Source organism: Phyllobates terribilis, unplaced genomic scaffold (genome assembly GCF_046119375.1).
Source record: "Phyllobates terribilis strain yellow unplaced genomic scaffold, ASM4611937v1 Scaffold_11__3_contigs__length_659146591, whole genome shotgun sequence".
Lineage (NCBI taxonomy): Eukaryota > Metazoa > Chordata > Amphibia > Anura > Dendrobatidae > Phyllobates > Phyllobates terribilis.
In genome coordinates, this window is record NW_027362771.1 from 158,252,475 (window position 1) to 158,272,522 (window position 20,048).

The 20,048-nt window shown below is 43.4% G+C and overlaps 1 protein-coding gene across 3 annotated transcripts in view; it reads right to left on the minus strand.

Moving 5' to 3' along the window:
* The window catches only part of RASSF3 (Ras association domain family member 3), a 257,278-nt gene that overhangs the window by 151,137 nt on the left and 86,093 nt on the right, over positions 1-20,048 (minus strand). For all 3 annotated transcript variants that reach the window (XM_073651723.1, XM_073651724.1, XM_073651725.1), the window contains exon 2: positions 13,901-14,025. In XM_073651723.1, coding sequence (XP_073507824.1) covers positions 13,901-14,025 — 125 coding nt within the window. The remainder of the gene's footprint in view (positions 1-13,900; positions 14,026-20,048) is intronic.

A 20,048-nucleotide genomic window follows, 5' to 3' on the forward strand; every position in this document is an offset into this window, starting at 1 on the left:
AGTAACAGGCACAGCCCTATTCATATGGATAAGAATGAGCTGAGGATAGCTGCAGTACCAGGCACAGCCCTAGTCATATGGATAACACTGTGCAGAGGATAGCTGCAGTACCAGGCACAGCCCTATTCATATGGATAAGAATGAGCTGAGGATAGCCGCAGTACCAGGCACAGCCCTAGTCATATGGATAACACTGTGCAGAGGATAGCTGCAGTACCAGGCACAGCCCTATTCATATGGATAAGAATGAGCTGAGGATAGCTGCAGTACCAGGCACAGCCCTATTCATATGGATAAGAATGAGCTGAGGATAGCTGCAGTACCAGGCACAGCCCTATTCATATGGATAAGAATGAGCTGAGGATAGCTGCAGTACCAGGCACAGCCCTATTCATATGGATAACACTGTGCAGAGGATAGCTGCAGTACCAGGCACAGCCCTATTCATATGGATAACACTGTGCAGAGGATAGCTGCAGTACCATGCATAGCCCTATTCATATGGATAACACTGTGTAGAGGATAGCTGCAGTACCAGGCACAGCCCTATTCATATGGATAAGAATGAGCTGAGGATAGCTGCAGTACCAGGCACAGCCCTATTCATATGGATAAGAATGAGCTGAGGATAGCTGTAGTACCAGGCACAGCCCTACTCATATGGATAACACTGAGCTGAGGATAGCTGCAGTACCAGGCACAGCCCTACTCATATGGATAAGAATGAGCTGAGGATAGCTGCAGTACCAGGCACAGCCCTACTCATATGGATAACACTGTGCTGAGGATAGCTGCAGTACCAGGCATAGCTCTATTCATATGGATAACACTGTGCAGAGGATAGCTGCAGTACCAGGCACAGCCCTACTCATATGGATAAGAATGAGCTGAGGATAGCTGCAGTACCAGGCACAGCCCTATTCATATGGATAAGAATGAGCTGAGGATAGCTGCAGTACCAGGCACAGCCCTATTCTTATGGATAACACTGTGCAGAGGATAGCTGCAGTACCAGGCACAGCCCTATTCATATGGATAAGAATGAGCTGAGGATAGCTGCAGTACCAGGCACAGCCCTATTCATATGGATAAGAATGAGCTGAGGATAGCTGCAGTACCAGGCACAGCCCTATTCATATGGATAACACTGTGCAGAGGATAGTTGCAGTACCAGGCACAGCCCTATTCATATGGATAACACTGTGCAGAGGATAGCTGCAGTACCATGCATAGTCCTATTCATATGGATAACACTGTGTAGAGGATAGCTGCAGTACCAGGCACAGCCCTAGTCATATGGATAAGAATGAGCTGAGGATAGCTGCAGTACCAGGCACAGCCCTATTCATATGGATAAGAATGAGCTGAGGATAGCTGCAGTACCAGGCATAGCCCTATTCATATGGATAAGAATGAGCTGAGGATAGCTGCAGTACCAGGCACAGCCCTATTCACATGGATAAGAATGAGCTGAGGATAGCTGCAGTACTAGGCACAGCCCTATTCATATGGATAAGAATGAGCTGAGGATAGCTGCAGTACCAGGCATAGCCCTATTCATATGGATGAGAATGAGCTGAGGATAGCTGCAGTACCAGGCACAGCCCTATTCACATAGATAAGAATGAGCTGAGGATAGCTGCAGTACCAGGTACAGCCCTATTCATATGGATAAGAATAAGCTGATGATAGCTGCAGTACCAGGCATAGCCCTATTCATATGGATAAGAATGAGGTGAGGATAGTTGCAGTACCAGGCACAGCCCTATTCACATGGATAAGAATGAGATGAGGATAGCTGCAGTACCAGACATAGCCCTTTCATATGGATGAGAATGAGATGAGGATAGCTGCAGTACCAGGCATAGCCCTTTCATATGGATGAGAATGAGATGAGGATAGCTGCAGTACCAGGCATAGCCCTTTCATATGGATGAGAATGAGATGAGGATAGCTGCAGTACCAAGCATAGCCCTTTCATATGGATGAGAATGAGATGAAGATAGCTGCAGTACCAAGCATAGCCCTTTCATATGGATGAAAATGAGATGAGGATAGGTGCAGTACCAGGCACAGCCTTATTCATATGGATGAGAATGAGATGAGGATAGCTGCAGTACCAGGCATAGCTCTATTCATATGAATGAGATGAGGATAGCTGCAGTACCAGGCATAGCCCTATTCATATGGATGAGAATGAGATGAGGATAGCTGCAGTACCAGACATAGCCCTATTCATATGGATGAGAATGAGATGAGGATAGCTGCAGTACCAGGCATAGTCCTCTCATATGGATGAGAATGAGATGAGGATGGCTGCAGTACCAGACATAGCCCTTTCATATGGATGAGAATGAGGTGAGGATAGCTGCAGTACCAGACATACCCCTTTCATATGGATGAGAATGAGATGAGGATAGCTGTAGTACCAGGCATAGCCCTTTCATATGGATGAGAATGAGATGAGGATAGCTGCAGTACCAGACATAGCCCTTTCATATGGATGAGAATGAGATGAGGATAGCTGCAGTACCAGGCATAGCCCTTTCATATGGATGAGAATGAGATGAGGATGGCTGCAGTACCAGACATAGCCCTTTCATATGGATGAGAATGAGGTGAGGATAGCCGCAGTACCAGGCATAGCCCTTTCATATGGATGAGAATGAGATGAGGATAGCAGCAGTACCAGGCATAGCCCTTTCATATGGATGAGAATGAGATGAGGATGGCTGCAGTACCAAGCATAGCCCTTTCATATTGATGAGAATGAGATGAGGATAGCTGCAGTACCAGGCATAGCCCTATTCATATGGATGAGAATGAGATGAGGATAGCTGCAGTACCAGACATAGCCCTATTCATATGGATGAGAATGAGATGAGGATAGCTGCAGTACCAGACATAGCCCTTTCATATGAATGCGAATGAGATGAGGATAGCTGCAGTACCAGACATAGCCCTTTCATATGAATGAGAATGAGATGAGGATAGCTGCAGTACCAGGCATAGCCCTTTCATATGGATGAGAATGAGATGAGGATGGCTGCAGTACCAGACATAGCCCTTTCATATGAATGAGAATGAGATGTGAATAGCTGCAGTACCAGGCATAGCCCTTTCATATGGATGAGAATGAGATGAGGATGGCTGCAGTACCAGGCATAGCCCTTTCATATGAATGAGAATGAGATGAGGATAGCTGCAGTACCAGGCATAGCCCTTTCATATGGATGAGAATGAGATGAGGATAGCTGCAGTCCCAGGCATAGCCCTTTCATATGGATGAGAATGAGATGAGGATAGCTGCAGTACCAGGCATAGCCCTTTCATATGGATGAGAATGAGATGAGGATAGCTGCAGTACCAGACACAGCCACTACAAAATGTGACATGTAAACAATGAAAGTGACATAGGGTGGCTGGTTCCCTAACCTGATCAGTTGAGATGCCAGTAGTTGGATTCCCATGTTCTAATATTAATGGTCTTTCCTAAGGATAGGCTATCAATATCTAAGCCCTGTAAAACTCCATTAAAGTTGTTATTTTGTCAGGCAAAATTATTTCAAAAACAGTACAGAATGGTCTAAAATAACAAAAGGAACCATACTTAGCAATTCTGAACCATTCCGATTCCCATGCCTCCTGGGTCCTTGGCGATCTCTACTTCCTGCTCCAAAAATGACATCCCTACCAATAATATGACCACTGCAGCCAGTCACTCATTCACACTCGTGTCTGACAGCTTCATTTTCCCATCTCAACTTATTTCTAGTAACATATTATTTAAGGGAAAAACACAGCCGTCAGACGTGACTGTTAATGTGAGCTCTAGACAATACTTCACGTGGACGGACACAATTAGCAGCCCACAACTATGATGGAGGAGTATACAAAGCCGTGATAATTAGGTGTGTCTGACATGAGTTATGGCATCTGTGGGCACTATATGGCGTTACTGTATGTGTGCTGCACATATACTGTACCGTAGTCTGTACTTTCTTAAAGAGTAACTGAGTAAGGCTTGTTCACATGACCATATTTTCGATCCATGAAAAAAACTGACAGTACTTGGACCAATGTTATTTAATGAGGCAGTGCAAATGAGAGATTTTTTTCACTGACTAAATCTGCATGTGAAAAAAATTCACATACCCAAGAGAAGAGAAAACCCCAAAACATAGTCAAAGAAGAAAAAGAGTAAATGAAAAAACCTTTATTTTACAACCTATGGTTCATTGGTGGCACTATACAGCAGGAGTGCACACACGATTAAAAACAGCAAATATGATTGTGTATCATGTGAATACTCAAATAACAAAATATTCATACAAATCAGGACAATTGGTATATAAAGCAAAAATGGAAAATCAGCCCATACAAGGGGTGACCAGTAAATGCTTACAATAATATCCCAAGTGGGACTCAAAACCATCCCTATAGAGCAAATGTGTAGTGGGATGGTTGATATATATATCCACATTAATACTGGCAGCACCCACAAGGTGGCATGGTTGTATTAGAATTGTATTCTTAAAGTGTGAAATAAGGAGCCTGTGTATGCATTACAATGCTCCTTCCTAAAGGGGTCAAACCGGAGATGCTGGATCTGTTTCTATAAAACCCACTAAGTAACCACCATACCGCAAGGAAAAGAATATATGGTCAATGTCTATGATACAGCTCACTCTAATATTTAGGCTAGATCGTCTAAACTAAAATATGGCCATATACGGAATGCACTAATAGTTACAATACTTGGTGGTCCGGAAGGACTGTGTCTGGCACGCCGACCCTGACGCACATTTCAGATACACCTTCGTCAGGTGTATCTGAAACGTGCGTTGGGGTCAGCGTGCCAGACACAGTCTTTCAGGCTTCCATTTTTCGACTACTTGGGATTCAGGAGATTACGTCGGATCTTCATGTTTTTTTGTTTTTGTTTATTAAATTGGTGAACGAGGGGGACTTTTTAAAAAAGAATAAACGATCTTTTTTCGGTGTGTTTTTATTTTTGATTACTAGTTTAGTAATGGGGGTGTCTCATAGACGCCTCTCCATTACTAACCCCTGGGCTTGATGCCAGCGGACATTAGAAAGCTGACATCAACTGCATAAACCATTACCCCAATTGCCATCACACCAGGGTGATCGGGAAGAGCCAGGGCGAAATGCCAGAATTGGCGGCTCCGAGCTGGTATTTTTAGGCTGGGAAGGGCCCAATAATCAGAGACCTTCCCAGCCTGGTAATATAAGCCCACAGCTGTCTGCTTTACCGGTTATCAAAAATAGGGGGGACCCCATGCCATTTTTTTAAAAAGTATTTATTTATTTAATAGGTTTAATAAGGCTAAACACCCTTTAGTGCCACATGAAATTCACTTAAGGGTGAAAGTTTATCATATGTATCTATTCTATCTATCTAATGATCTATCTATATCTGTACATAAGATTGTTTTATTAGTTTGTAAACTAGCTTTAAATTACAAAGAGAATTACAGCAGGTAAAAGATTATGTTAAAAATGCATTACATACGGATTGCATGCGCATGTCATATGGATGTCATACTGATGCGGAGCTCCCATTTGGTGGCTATGGGATACTTCGCTGTTTTCTAACCATGGTTTATCTGATATCACGTGAATGTTCATAACAATGAACAACCCAAACAAGATGGCATCTGCTGGTATCTTTGTGAGATATTATAAAAAATAGGAAAAAACAGTTAATATACGGTACATGGGTTTAACACTAAACCATGGACATACCATTGATAGATTTCATGGCAGAAAAACCTTCTTGCTTTTTTTCAGCAGAATCAAAGCTGTAGTGCAGACAAAGCACAACTTGGCGTTCTTTATTACTCCTGTAATTATTACACTGCTAAGCTTATAGGAAAGGAAGCCGACCATGGCTAATGGAAATTCTGTGATGTCCTTAAAGCAATTACCTGGTTATTTTTGTGGCTATTGATCGCGTTGAAGGAAGAATCACTAATCATATGTTGATGTGTTCTTTGTCTTCTCTACTGATATTACCAAGGTCTCTCAGATAAAACAACAGTCATTCTCTCTTCCACTACTGATTTATCAGAAATCATATGTAATGCACGGCTCATCTATAAAAGCCCCTTCCAGCTATGATACGAGATTTCACAGAGTGATTAATAAATGATTAGAGGAAATGTCTCACAATTACTTTTCTATGTTTTCTATTTATTTAAAAATGTTTATTTATAACTTTATAAAATTAAGTTTTTTAATATATTTTTTTATTATTATTATTATTATTTACTACTTCATCCACTGGGGGCTGCCAATTTTATTTTCCGCTGTGAAAGTGCCAGAGAACAACACTTACATAAAACTAATACGGTAGACACAGGCTATAGGGGACTGAGGTCGGTGTTGAACCCTATTTCCTTTGCTGTGGCCAGTTCAGGTGTGAACTGTGCCCCCCCCCCCCCCTTTCCGGCAAGCTCAGTTCAAAGCTGTAGGTGGAGCCCGGCGCCATTTTATTGTAGCTCGACAGCTGTGCACTGGGCTACAATTTCCCTCTATCAGTGCCACTTACCGTGATCAGAGCGGAGCAGTCAAATCTTTGCCAGATGCAGCGCTCATGTCACAGTAATATCTAGTGAGTGCTCATCAGGTCTGGGAACTAGGGCTGTACTGGTGAGAACAGGACACTGAATGAAGTCACCACCACAGCCCTGGTGCCCGAACCTGCTGTTATAGATCACAAGTAATTACTGTGATCAGAGCACTGTAGCAGGCAATGATATGACTGCTCCACTCGGATCATTGTAATTGCCAGTGAGCGGTAACCAGAATCGGCGTTGGGGGTGCAAATTACACCACCCTCTCTCTAATGCCTCATCAGGGTAATGCAAATTACACAAACCCCCTCTCTAATGACTCCTCCTATGTTATGATTTTTAACTGCTGTTAGTTGTATCTGTCCTGGGAAAGCTTAGGTGGTAAGTTCTCCCAGTAACAGATAAATTATTTGGTTGCTGTTAGTTGCATCTGTTAGGGTATGTGCACACGGTCGGTATTGGCAGCGCTTTGAACACCGTATACTTTATTCTGCGTCCAAAGCGCTGCACGCAGGTTAATCCGCATGTGTTCATTGAACCATCTGGATTCACCGCATCCTATACATTACACTGATAGAATTTCTCTTGCGGAGACTAGCGACTCCGCAAGAGAAATTGACACGCTGCGGTCTGTGAAGACGCGCCGCATGTTCATGTCCGCGGGTGATCCGCAGGAGCACGGAGACGCATAGTGGGCATTGGATTTCTTGAAGTCCCATCCACTATGCTGTAACATCTGGCCGCTGCGGATTGCACGCAGCACAAGTGAGCTGTGTCCAATCTGCAGCCATTCCTGACCATGTGCACAGACCCTTACTGGGAAAGCTTGGAGCCAGCTCTCCCATGAACATATACAACAATGGCTGAAGAAACTATATGTTCCTGGGAAAGATGAGTGGCAAGCTTGCCCAGGAGCAGCTTTCCTTTGGACACAGCCGCCCCTGCGCCTGCCCTGCCTAACGCCGACCTTGGTTAAATTAAAAAGAATTCACCCCTTCTGCCCCATTAAAAAAGTAAAATAAAAAACATACAGAATTGGTATCCAGTCTATTAAAATGTCAATTAATTACAATTAATTAACCATTTACGGGAAATGTCATAAACAGAAAAAAAACTTGTGAAGACTTACAGAAAACGTTTGACCTCTGTCATTGCCAACAAAGGATATATAACAAAGTATTGAGATGAACTTTTATAATTGACCAAATACTTATTTTCCACCAAAATTTGAAAAAAATTTCTTTCCAAATCAGACAATGTTATTTTCAGGATTTTCTCATTTTGTCTCTCATAGTTGAGGTCTACCTATGATGTCAATTACAGGCCTCCACCATCTTATTAAGTGGGAGAACTTGCACAATTGGTGGCTAACTAAATACTTTTTTTACCCACTGTATCAAAGCATTTTTGATCATTTTTTATACCATAAAAATTACATATATTTAAAAAATGAAACCATTAATATTTCAAATTTTTACAATTATTTTACCTTTTTATGATATATTTTTAGTTAGGTTGTCAGAGATAAAAAGTGAAATTGCTATGTAAATGTACATAAAGTAAAACAGCTGCTGGGCACACGCAACACGTGTATTGTAATGTAACTATGGATTAGTCACTGAGGGCACCACCATTTTCTCATCAATTGTATATCTACACGGTATATTATCTTATTGTATATACACTGCTCAAAAAAATAAAGGGAACACTCAAATAACACATCCTAGATCTGAATGAATGAAATATTCTCATTGAATACTTTGTTCTGTACAAAGTTGAATGTGCTGACAACAAAATCACACAATAATCATCAATGGAAATCAAATTTATTAACCAATGGAGGCCTGAATTTGGAGTCACCCCCAAAATTAAAGTGGAAAAACACACTACAGGCTGATCCAACTTTGATGTAATGTCCTTAAAACAAGTCAAAATGAGGCTCAGTATTGTGTGTGGCCTCCACGTGCCTGTATGACCTCCCTACGATGCCTGGGCATGCTCCTGATGAGGTTGCGGATGGTCTCCTGTGGGATCACCTCCCAGACCTGGACTAAAGCATCCGCCAACTCCTGGACAGTCTGTGGATGGAGCGAGATATGATGTCCCAGATGTGCTCATGGCAGTCAGGCTACCTCTGGGGAGCACATGGAGGGCTGTGCGGCCCTCCAAAGAAATGCGACCCCACACCATTACTGACCCACTGCCAAACCGGTCAAGCTGAAGGATGTTGCAGGCAGCAGATCGCTCTCCTCGGCGTCTCCAGACTCTGTCACGTCTGTCACATGTGCTCAGTGTGAACCTGCTTTCATCTGTGAAGAGCACAGGGCACCAGTGGCGACTTTGCCAATCCTGGTGTTCTGTGGCAAATGCCAAGTGCCCTGCACGGTGTTGGGCTGTGAGCACAACCCCCATCTGTGGACGTCGGGCCCTCATACCACCCTCATGGAGTCGGTTTATAACCGTTTGTGCAGACACATGTGTAGCACCCCGAGGGCTCGGCTGCTACAGGGGTATTGCACCTCAAACCAGAGGTGTGATATTCCACTCCCGGGTAAGGATGGAGTGTGGACCAGGACTCGTTAGCTGCATGCACCACACACACCCCATTTCCGAGGGACAGGTCAACGGTGCTCCCACGAGACAGGAGTGCAGGCACGACAGCATCTGTCCCTATCTGGAGTGGGGAGGGGAAGGAAAACCCAGTGGTGTAGGAGCAGATAGGGGTGGGTCTCTGGGCATAGGTAGGAGCCCATTGGTTGCTAGTCACCTGGGCTCACACATAAGGGAGGTATATAAGGTGGGCACCATCTTAGGACAGGGTCCAGTTCAGTGCAGTCTGTGAGGAGAGCAGACAGGGAGCAACAGCTCAGGCTGGGTGCTGCTCCAGAGGCAGGCCTAGAGAAGAGGCTGGAGCCTGAGAGGAGAAGGAGAAGTAGGAACTGGAACTGGAACAGAAAGGAGATAAGGGAACTTGAACACAGAGAAAGGCCCAGAGACACGAGGACAGAAGGAACCACATAGGCCCAGGAGATTGCGGGTGAAGGGTTGGCAGAGCAGGGTACCGGAACCCAAATTGGTGGAGGCAACAGATTCCTCAGCCAAAGACCGGAGGTTGTGACCACATCTTGGTGCGACCCCTCACTACATCCACCAGGAAAGCATACCACATAGGGTCAGGGAAACCGGAGATAGGTTTCGCCAAGAGAAGGCCCGAGGGAGCTGGACAAAGGTGGGTCAGTGGTGAGGACGGCCAGAGAAGGGAAGAGAAGGGAGCCCTGTGCCACGCTCTGGAATTGCCTGGGAGTGGGTCGAGCCCCTTGCCTGGTGGACGCAGCACGGCTTGGGCAGTCATCGCCTGCAAAATTGACACGAATAACAACTGTGAGTAAAGCATTGGAAACTGCAGCCCCACGTCTCTGTGTTTCATCGCCGCACCAGCACCATCAGTACTGGGACGCTCACACCATCACTCCCATCATCTCCACACTAACTGCCCTGAGGCTATACTCCTCCCGTGGGGAGTCATCCCATACTTGGCTGCGCATATAACATCAGCCTCAGCGGTCTGCAGCGCAGCGGCGGTCCCCACTAACCGCAATCCACGGGTGGCGTAGTCGGACATTTGTCACATTACTAATACTGCCACTGGTTTGACCGCCCTGGGCACGGACCGGGTCACAGCCACGGAGGACTACAACCCCCAGCGATCCGGCTCCGGGTATCCCCTACACAGCACAGGCCCAGGGGGCGCGTCACATGCACATTTGTGGCCTGCTGGAGGTCATTTTGCAGGGCTCTGGCAGTGCTCCTCCTGTTCCTCCTTGCACAAAGGCGGATGTAGGGGTCCTGCTGCTGGGTTGTTGCCCTCCTACGGTCCCCTCCATGTCTCCTGGTGTACTGGCCTGTCTCCTGGTAGCGCCTACAGCCTCTGGACACAACTCTGACAGACACAGCATACCTTCTTGCCACAGCTCGCATTGATGTGCCATCCTGGATGAGCTGCACTACCTGGCAACTTCTGTGGGTTGTAGAGTCCGTCTCATGCTACCACGAGTGTGAAAGCACAACCAACATTCAAAAGTGACCAAAACATCAGCCAGAAAGCATTGGTACTGAGATGTGGTCTGTGGTCCCCACCTGCAGAACCACTCCTTTATTGAGCGTGTCTTGATAATTGCCAATAATTTCCATCTATTGTCTATTCCATTTGCACAACAGCATGTGAAATTGATTGTCAATCAGTGTTGCTTCCTAAGTGGACAGTTTGATTTCACAGAAGTTTGATTTACTTGGAGTTATATTCTGTTGTTTAAGTGTTCCCTTTTGAGCAGTGTATACAGTGCATTGTGAAAGTATTTGGCCCCCTAGAACTTTTCTACCTTTTGCCACATTTCTGGCTTCAAACATCTATCTATATAATTGTCTTATCCCATCTGTCTGTCTGTCCTGGAAATCCTGGGTCGCTGATTGGTCCGGCCGCGGCCAATCAGCGACGCGGCATTTCAGAAAAACATGGCGGCCGTTAGCGGCTCATGTGCGGCACGGAGGTCAGTGGCGATGCAGCCGGGAGATGCACCCGGCTGCTCGCAGCATAAGTCCCCCGACCGGAGGCGCCGCTGACCTACATGCGGCTAACGTCGGCAGATCAGCGGCTGCGGCCGCTTATCTCCCGAGGACAAGTGTGACGCCCCTCCCTTCCCCTCCTCTCCCCTCCTCTCCTCTCCCCTCCATCAGGACCCCGGCACCCGGCGTCATACTTACCCCTCCCCTCCCCTACTCTCCCCTCCCGTCCCTCCCCTCTCCTCCCGTCCCTCCTCCCGCTCGATCAGGACCCTGGCACCGGCGTCATACTTACCCCTCCCCGTGCCTCCGCAGCAGCTCCTGTGTCTTCCGCTGATGCTCTGTGACGTCTCAGGTCAGAGGGCGCGGTGACGTCTTTACACCGCGCTCTCTCCTGACCGGTCACAGCGCACAGCGTGAAGATGCCAGCTGCGCTCGAGTCCAGAGAAGCAGTGAGGTGAGTATTGGATTTTTTTTTTTTTTGTATGGGGCCATAGGGGACCAGCATGGGGCACTATGGGGGGATGGGACATCCTGCATGGGGTATTATATAGGGGGGATGTGACAGCCTGCATGGGGCATTATATGGGGGGAGAGGTGACATCCTGCATGGGCCATTATATGGGAGGAGAGGTGACATCCTACATGGGACATTATATGGGGGAGAGGTGACATCCTGCATGGGGTATTATATGGGGGAGAGGTGACATCCTACATGGGGCATTATATGGGGGAGAGGTGACATCCTGCATGGGGTATTATATAGGGGGATGTGACAGCCTGCATGGGGCATTATATGGGGGGAGAGGTGACATCCTACATGGGGTATTATATGGGGGAACAAGTGACATCCTGCATGGGGTATTATATAGGGGGGATGTGACTTCCTGCATGGGGCATTATATAGGAGGGTCGGGAGACATATGCTAGAATACCTGATGCGTTAGAATCGGGCCACCATCTAGTAAAGATATAAAATTCTAATTTTTGGGGGAAGAATCAACAACAAGTGGGACACAATCGTGAAGTGGAACGAAATTTATTGGATATTTTAAACTTTTTTAACAAATTAAAAACTGAAAAGTGGGGCGTGCAATATTATTCGGCCCCCTTGAGTTAATACTTTGTAGCGCCACCTTTTGCTGCAATTACAGCTGCAAGTCGCTTGGGGTATGTCTCTATCAGTTTTGCACATCAAGAGGCTGAAATTCTTGCCCATACTTCCTTGCAAAACAGCTCGAGCTCATTGAGGTTGGATGGAGGGCGTTTGTGAACAGCAGTTTTCAGCTCTTTCCACAGATTCTCGATTGGATTCAGGTCTGGACTTTGACTTGGCCATTCTAACACCTGGATACGTTTATTTTTGAACCATTCCATTGTAGATTTTGCTTTATGTTTGGGATCATTGTCTTGTTGGAAGATAAATCTCCGTCCCAGTCTCAGGTCTTTTGCAGACTCCAACAGGTTTTCTTCCAGAATGGTCCTGTATTTGGCTCTGTCCATCTTCCCATCAATTTTAACCATCTTCCCTATCCCTGCTGAAGAAAAGCAGGCCCAAACCATGATGCTGCCACCACCATGTTTGACAGTGGGGATGGTGTTTTGAGGGTGATGAGCTGTGTTGCTTTTACGCCAAACATATCGTTTTGCATTGTGGCCAAAAAGTTCGATTTTGGTTTCATCTGACCAGAGCACCTTATTCCACATGTTTGGTGTGTCTCCCATGTGGCTTGTACCAAGCTTCAAATGAGACTTTTTATGGATATTTTTTGAGAAATGGCTTTCTTCTTGCCACTCTTCCATAAAGGCCAGATTTGTGCAGTGTACGACTGTTGTCCTATGGACAGACTCTCCCACCTCAGCTGTAGATCTCTGCAGTTCATCCAGAGTGATCATGGGCCTTTTGGCTGCATCTCTGATCAGTCTTCTCCCTGTTCGAGATGAAAGTTTAGAGGGACGGCCGGGTCCTGGTAGATTTGCAGTGGTCTGATACTCCTTCCATTTCAATATGATCGCTTGCACAGTGCTCCTTGAGATGTTTAAAACTTGGGAAATCTTTTTGTATCCAAATTCGGCTTTAAACTTCACCACAACAGTATCTCGGACCTGCCTGGTGTGTTCCTTGGTCTTCATGATGCTCTCTGCACTTGAAATAGAACCCTGAGACTATCACAGAGCAGGTGAATTTATACGGAGACTTGATTACACACAGGTGGATTCTATTTATCATCATTACCAGTCATTTAGGACAACATTGGATCATTCAGAGATCCTCACTGAACTTCTGGAGTGAGTTTGCTGCACTGAAGGTAAAGGGGCCGAATAATATTGCACGCCCCACTTTTCAGTTTTTAATTTGTTAAAAAAAAGTTTAAAATATCCAATAAATTTTGTTCCACTTCACGATTGTGTCCCACTTGTTGTTGATTCTTCCCAAAAAAATTAGAATTTTATATCTTTATGTTTGAAGCCAGAAATGTGGCAAAAGGTAGAAAAGTTCAAGGGGGCCAAATACTTTCACAATGCACTGCATATATATATATATATATATATATATATATATATATATATATATATATATACATACCCTAATTGTTTGGATTGTTCGGATGGTCTGCATACATGTATATACAAGCAAACAAAAGAGAAAAGTATGGGCATCACAAACCAGCAAATTTTTGTAAATTAAAAAAATATGCATGGTAATACAAGTACAGCTTTTTATAGAATAAAATGATTACCTTATCATTGTTATTGGAGTGGTCCAATGTGTCGTAAGCAGGTAAACATTCCATTAATTTTCCATTCGGCTCACAATTTAATTGCACCTGTCCTTGGCAATGAGAATGGCATGTGTATTTACAATCTGAAATAGTCAAGAAGATGTAAGAAATGTTAAGCACTTTGAAATACATGAAACAAAAAAGGTATTTTATGGGTATAAATATTTTAATATATGTATAAAAGTATAAGTAAGCATATCACAGCCACAGAATCACCATAGTTTTCATGTATTATGACTAAGAGCATTCCATTCCAAGTCCACTTTTGTTTAATTCCCAGGAGTCCATTGGGATATTTAATAAGACTTATCTTAAAGGGCATACCCGGACTTTAAAAAAAAAAAGTGCCTAAGCGCTAACAGGCAGGTAGTTGCTACCTGGAGCCGTTCTCCGCCGGCACAGAGCGGTCACAGACTTCCGCTGATGTCACATCAACATAGCGGCAGTTTTTCTTCCTGTTGTCAGGGAGGGACTACTAGTGTCATAATGATTGACAGCTGGCTCTCCGCTGCCTAATTGGGGGAAACCTGCTGTCAGGTAGAGAAACGTCTACTCTGTTGACAGCTGAATCTCAGCCAGCAGTGGTCAATGACCGGCGCCAGGTGTTTGCAACTACATCCCTTTTTTCTAAAGTCCCGATATCCTCTTTAAAGAAAGAAATTACCTAATGCTTAAATCTGATTTTTTTGCTACATGTGTTTTTTTTAATTGCCAATTTATTATTTCTTTCATATGTTTATTAAAAACAAAATTAGCAATCTTGCAATTTTTGCACTGGCACAGTTTTTTTTTTTCTAAACACAGAGTCCTGTCCTTTCAGGAAGACTTTACAGCAGTTTCCTTATCATCAGAGGCAGGGTTATAATTACAAGTGACACCTCTATAAACAGCTGATAACACAGGATCCACCAATCACAATAATTGATATCACAATTCCCTTCACAATTACCTTTGCACACACTCATTAGACATTTTATTATAAAAGGTACTCGTCGTCTGACCATTGTGTCTATGTACATTTGTTGTTTCCTGAAACAATGGGAAGTTATAGTCTAAAAAAGCACCAGTGTTCAGTGTGAAAATTGCAAGATTTCCATTTTGAATTCTTAATGCACATTATGATATGTAAAAAAAAAACAAAAGGTCATTTTCTGATGATAGCTTGTGTTTAAGAGTTGTGGCTTGGTTTATATTTTAGATTGCACCATACAATGGAAGAAAAAGCCAATGCTGGCAATTCATAAGACATCGGCTTGTCTTTGGTAGCAATAATTGTCACAAGATTACTTAGCATTCTATGAGAAAACTAAAGAAATTGGCTTATTGTGCAAAGATTTAGTATTTTGTTGAAGTTGGAATCTGTGTGCAATAATGACAACTTTTATTTGTCAAAAATGTTCATTACATCATCGTCTAGGACCAAATTTCTGGGGTATAAGACTATGGGACAGAGCCATGCACAGTCAGCATAAGTCACATGAGGCATAACAGAAAAGACAAGGATAATTAATAGGCTAATAGCTATTTTTTCTTAAAATTTCAAGAAATATTATCAGTTCACTTCTTAATGGTAATTCTATGACCATGTTTTATTTTCACAAACTGATGCAATGATCTGAAGGTATAAAAGACTATGCGATCTATTCAAATATTGTATTCACCACTCTTCTCTGGCCTGCATTGTGAATAGTTACACATGACAGCTCTTGGTCTACATTACATACTACTCAGCACACATGTTCAGGATGGCTGGTGACATCAGAGAAACTGCACAAGGGATGGATGGGCCCTATCAGCTCAATTCACATATGCAGGACCCCTAGAATTGGCTTTACAATGCTAGGTGTTGAGGGATCATAGCAGGGGAATTGTAGTGAATAGCAAAACCATTTACATTTTCAGGATCAGCCTCTTCACACCAATATAGCAGTTATATTAGAAAGCTGTGCTGAAATACAGTGATACGGCCCCTTAACTGACGCTGATAATCTCCAAATGAGCATTTGTAGCAACGCTTGTTCTAGATTTTCTGCCAATGTAAACTGGCCAGCAATCACCCCAAAAATGAACAAAACACCCATTTGTAGGGTGTTTTGATATTTCTGCATGCATAAAAATAATCAATATCGACAGCACATCACTCCATGTAAGTAGGCGATGCCCTGCTGATAACATGACCCTGTATTTTGGGACAGAACGATTGTATTAGCTATCCTTCTATCCCCCACATTGCTAGTCAGCCTGTGCAAACAGGCCAGAAAACAAATGCCAAACGGCGTGAATATACCGTACTTCATTGTTGCTCAGTAATAGCCTGAAATCGCCTATGGAAATGGGCCATAAAATTCCATTTTTTAACCATTAGTTTAAAAAAAAATTCTTAACATATTCTATATTGATTTCAGTAGTGATTGTTCTACTAGATGATATAACACAGGAAGAACAGCGTAGTAAAGAAGGCTATCATTGTACAATATGGCAGATCTTGGCTTAGAGCGGTGAGATAACTACACCCTTTACTTCCCTTTATAAACAAAGCCATAGCTATCTTGGTACAGAAATATACAGCACAGTGGCAGAAATAACCTGGACATGTGCAACAACCGGGCAGACAAATCTAACCACCATGGTATTATGCTGTTCGCCATCCCTGTGTAGATAGATGATGTACAGGACAGGTTTGTGTTTGCTTTAGAATATTCCACGTCTATTGGTTGGTTCACTATGTGGTTATTTTGTATGTTATGTAAGGTATGCTCTGACACAGGTCTAATTGAGTTGGACAGAAGTTCTTTTCTAAGAATCTTGGCGTATTTGGCTGATTATCAGAAGGCTAAACATTGCCTCTAATGCAGGGGTGTACAATCTGCAGCCCGAGGGCCACATGGGGCCTGCAATGTTTATTTGTGCAGCCCCAGCCATCTCTAGCACCCTCATATTTGGAACTCCTCTTCGTTCAGTACTAGAGAGAAAAACAAATTTGTGCCTGAATGTAACTCTCTGTCATAGTTTGAGGGATGTGTAAAGTTTGGCTGTTTAGGTTACAGATATCTACAATGGAGATAGATGTGCTCATGTTTAATCATTTCAACTCCTTTCCTCTAGTGCCAAATGAGCAGGGAATTCCTATTCTTCAAGTTGGTGAAAGTCTCCTCGACTTATCATATATTAATGTCATGTATTGTCAGATTGGAATACCCCTTTAAGATTTTCTGCGACCCTAGAAAGTATTGCAATGTAACAATGTGGCTCTTGGACGAAAAAAGTCAGATCAACCATACTCTAACTTGACTCCTGAAATGCTCAAGAGCAAATCTGGGTAGCTCAAGAGCAAATCTGGGTATGTACAACGCAGCTATTTGATTTTAACTTAAGGCCCCCATACACATTACTGTTGGCAGACCCTGCCAATATCAACGTGCTTGGCCCATGGTTAAATGTGCATGAGCCACCTGCCCACTGATGGTCAGGAGAGATGTTCTCCCTGAGACAAGCCGCCGGCCAATGCGTCAGTCGGTGGCTTTCTCATAGAGAACACAGGTATCGGCTTAAATGGCTGTTGGCCAAATGATTGGCCAATTAGATGGCCAACAGCCCTCTAATGTGGATGGTCAACAGCTCTCTAATGTGGATGGCCAACAGCCCTGTAATGTGGATGGCCAACAGCCATCTAATGTCAATGGCCAGCTTTATTCTACCCATTTGTCTCCAGATACAGAGATGTCATGACATGAACAACCACCAGCATGGAGGTCTCCTGTTTAAATATAACCTTGCTTCCAATAATTCTGTAGACCTCAGATTTTAGGTTGGAAGTAAATTTCCAATCTAAAATTAGTGGTAAGATGCAGTTTATAGTAGAAGACCATTTATTACTATCCATTTATGCAATCACCGCAGTGGAACTTGATACAAATGTCTTATATGTCCTATTAAAGAACCATTCCAGGTAACAAATATATACTTTTCTGAGTAGTCCTTCACAGAAGAGAAAAATATGATGAAGAGATAAATATGGTAAGTTGGAGATAAAATGAAATTGCCAGTTAGAGGGGTGTTTGAAGCAATAGTGTGGTGGGAGTGTGTTCTTGATGCAAAAATACAACATGGGGTAGAGTAGGAACCTTTGGATGTACGTGTACTGCCTATAAGAGACAGGGACACAAGTTTTTGGTGTGCTTTCTGTGGGGAAGCTTTGATTATCATTTTACTGATCATGGGGGCGCTCCGGGTGTTACTACTGCGGGATGGCTGAATATGGCTCTCAAGGCAAGAAAGGTTGGGACCACTACACTAGATGGAGGTCAGAAGAGTGTCCTTTTGGCTTCCAGGTGACTGGTTTGCTTATGCATAGCATCTATTAAAATGCATAGGAAAGTACCTAAGGCTGAGATTTCTTATACATAGAGCCACCTCAAAACGAAGTATACCAAGCAGTATAAATGTATTTTTCAATGGACTTCTATGGTGGACAGATGCCACAGTGTGCAGTCAGACTGTGGCCGCTGTCGCATGTATGCTTCATGTATACACCTTTCAGTAGCTAAAGCGCAGTGTGTCCCTGCTGCTTACTAATAAACATCTGATAATTAACCATTGTCTCCACATGTATAGGTGAGTCAACTGGTTCTAACACGAGTCTTTATAACCACTGGAGACAAGAAATTGCTTGCATAGAAGCTACACGTCTAGACCAGTTGTGGGGTATCACCTACCACATAGCGGCTTCCAACATCTGGAATGTCCCTGTTTAATCTTTGCATGCAATTTTGTTCTCTGTCACACAAAATTCAGAGAATGTTTATACAAAACCAATGAATATACTTATCCAAGTTAGAATGGTGGAAAGAACACGACTAGTAGGATAAACAGACATTGCTGTAGATATCCTAGACGCCCTGTCCTATGTAACTGTCATCGAGGTCTTTGCTGTGATGATATCCACTGAGGACAATTGAAAACCACTGACTTCAATGAATCGTGTAATGTTTTCTAGTTGGAAAAACAAGCAGTAATATTGTGCTCCTCCACGTGATAGCAATGGCTTCTAGCAACAAGACCACAAGGGTAGACTACACTGTGCACTAGTACGCTCCGTGTCGAATGGTCCATGATATCAAACCTTAGCAAGTCTGTGGGCAGGCAAGCTAGGATTGTGCATGTGGCAATGCCGTGTACTTATGCCATTATTGTGCAAAGGGTAAACACACACAAAGAAAGTAGTAGGCATCCTCTTTGTTATTCCTTGGAACTGATTAAGTAGCATGTTGCCACTTCTACAAGGCCTAGCTCCATGGCTTCACTTCTTAAAGTTGGGTAGACCTTCATTAAAAATGACATATAGTAGGAGGCACGGTGGCTCAATGGTTAGGACTGTAGCTTTGCAAATCTGGGGTACAGGGACCAAATCCCACCAAGGACCATATCTGCAAGGAGTTTGTATGTTCTCCTCGTGTTTGCGTGGGTTTCCTCTGGGTTCTCTGGTTTCCTCCCACATTCCAAAGACATACTGATAGGGAATGTAGATTGTGAGCCCCAATGGGGACAGTGATGATAATGTCTGTAAAGTGTTGTGGAATATGATGGCACTATATTAGCAAAGTATAAAATATGAATAAATTGGGCTTATAAAATATTACATTTTTCAATAATGAGATGTTTAGAAATACATTAGATATTGTATATAAATCACATATGCAGAGGATTAATAGTTCAGAAAACTGCTTACCAGGTACGTGTTCAGGATTAGCCATAACGAATGACATCATGAAATAAAGTAAGCATGCACTACACAGTAACGTTTTGCTTCTAATGCATAATTCATTTCCAACTATGCGTTGCTGTATATTGAATACAACAAATATGTAAGACTATGGCATACACAGAAATATGGCAGGGATGATTCTGCATATTCCTTCTATGTCATTAATATTCCCATTCCCTAAAAGTTTACCCCAGCCATTACTATTCACAGAAGCCGACATACAATTAGTTGCAGGGTAAATCAAAGCATTATTTGGGGACACTGGATACAAAGTAATGAGTGGACGTGCTACATATATGTTTGTGATGGTTTCAATTGAGTTCAACATTATAAAGAGTATAT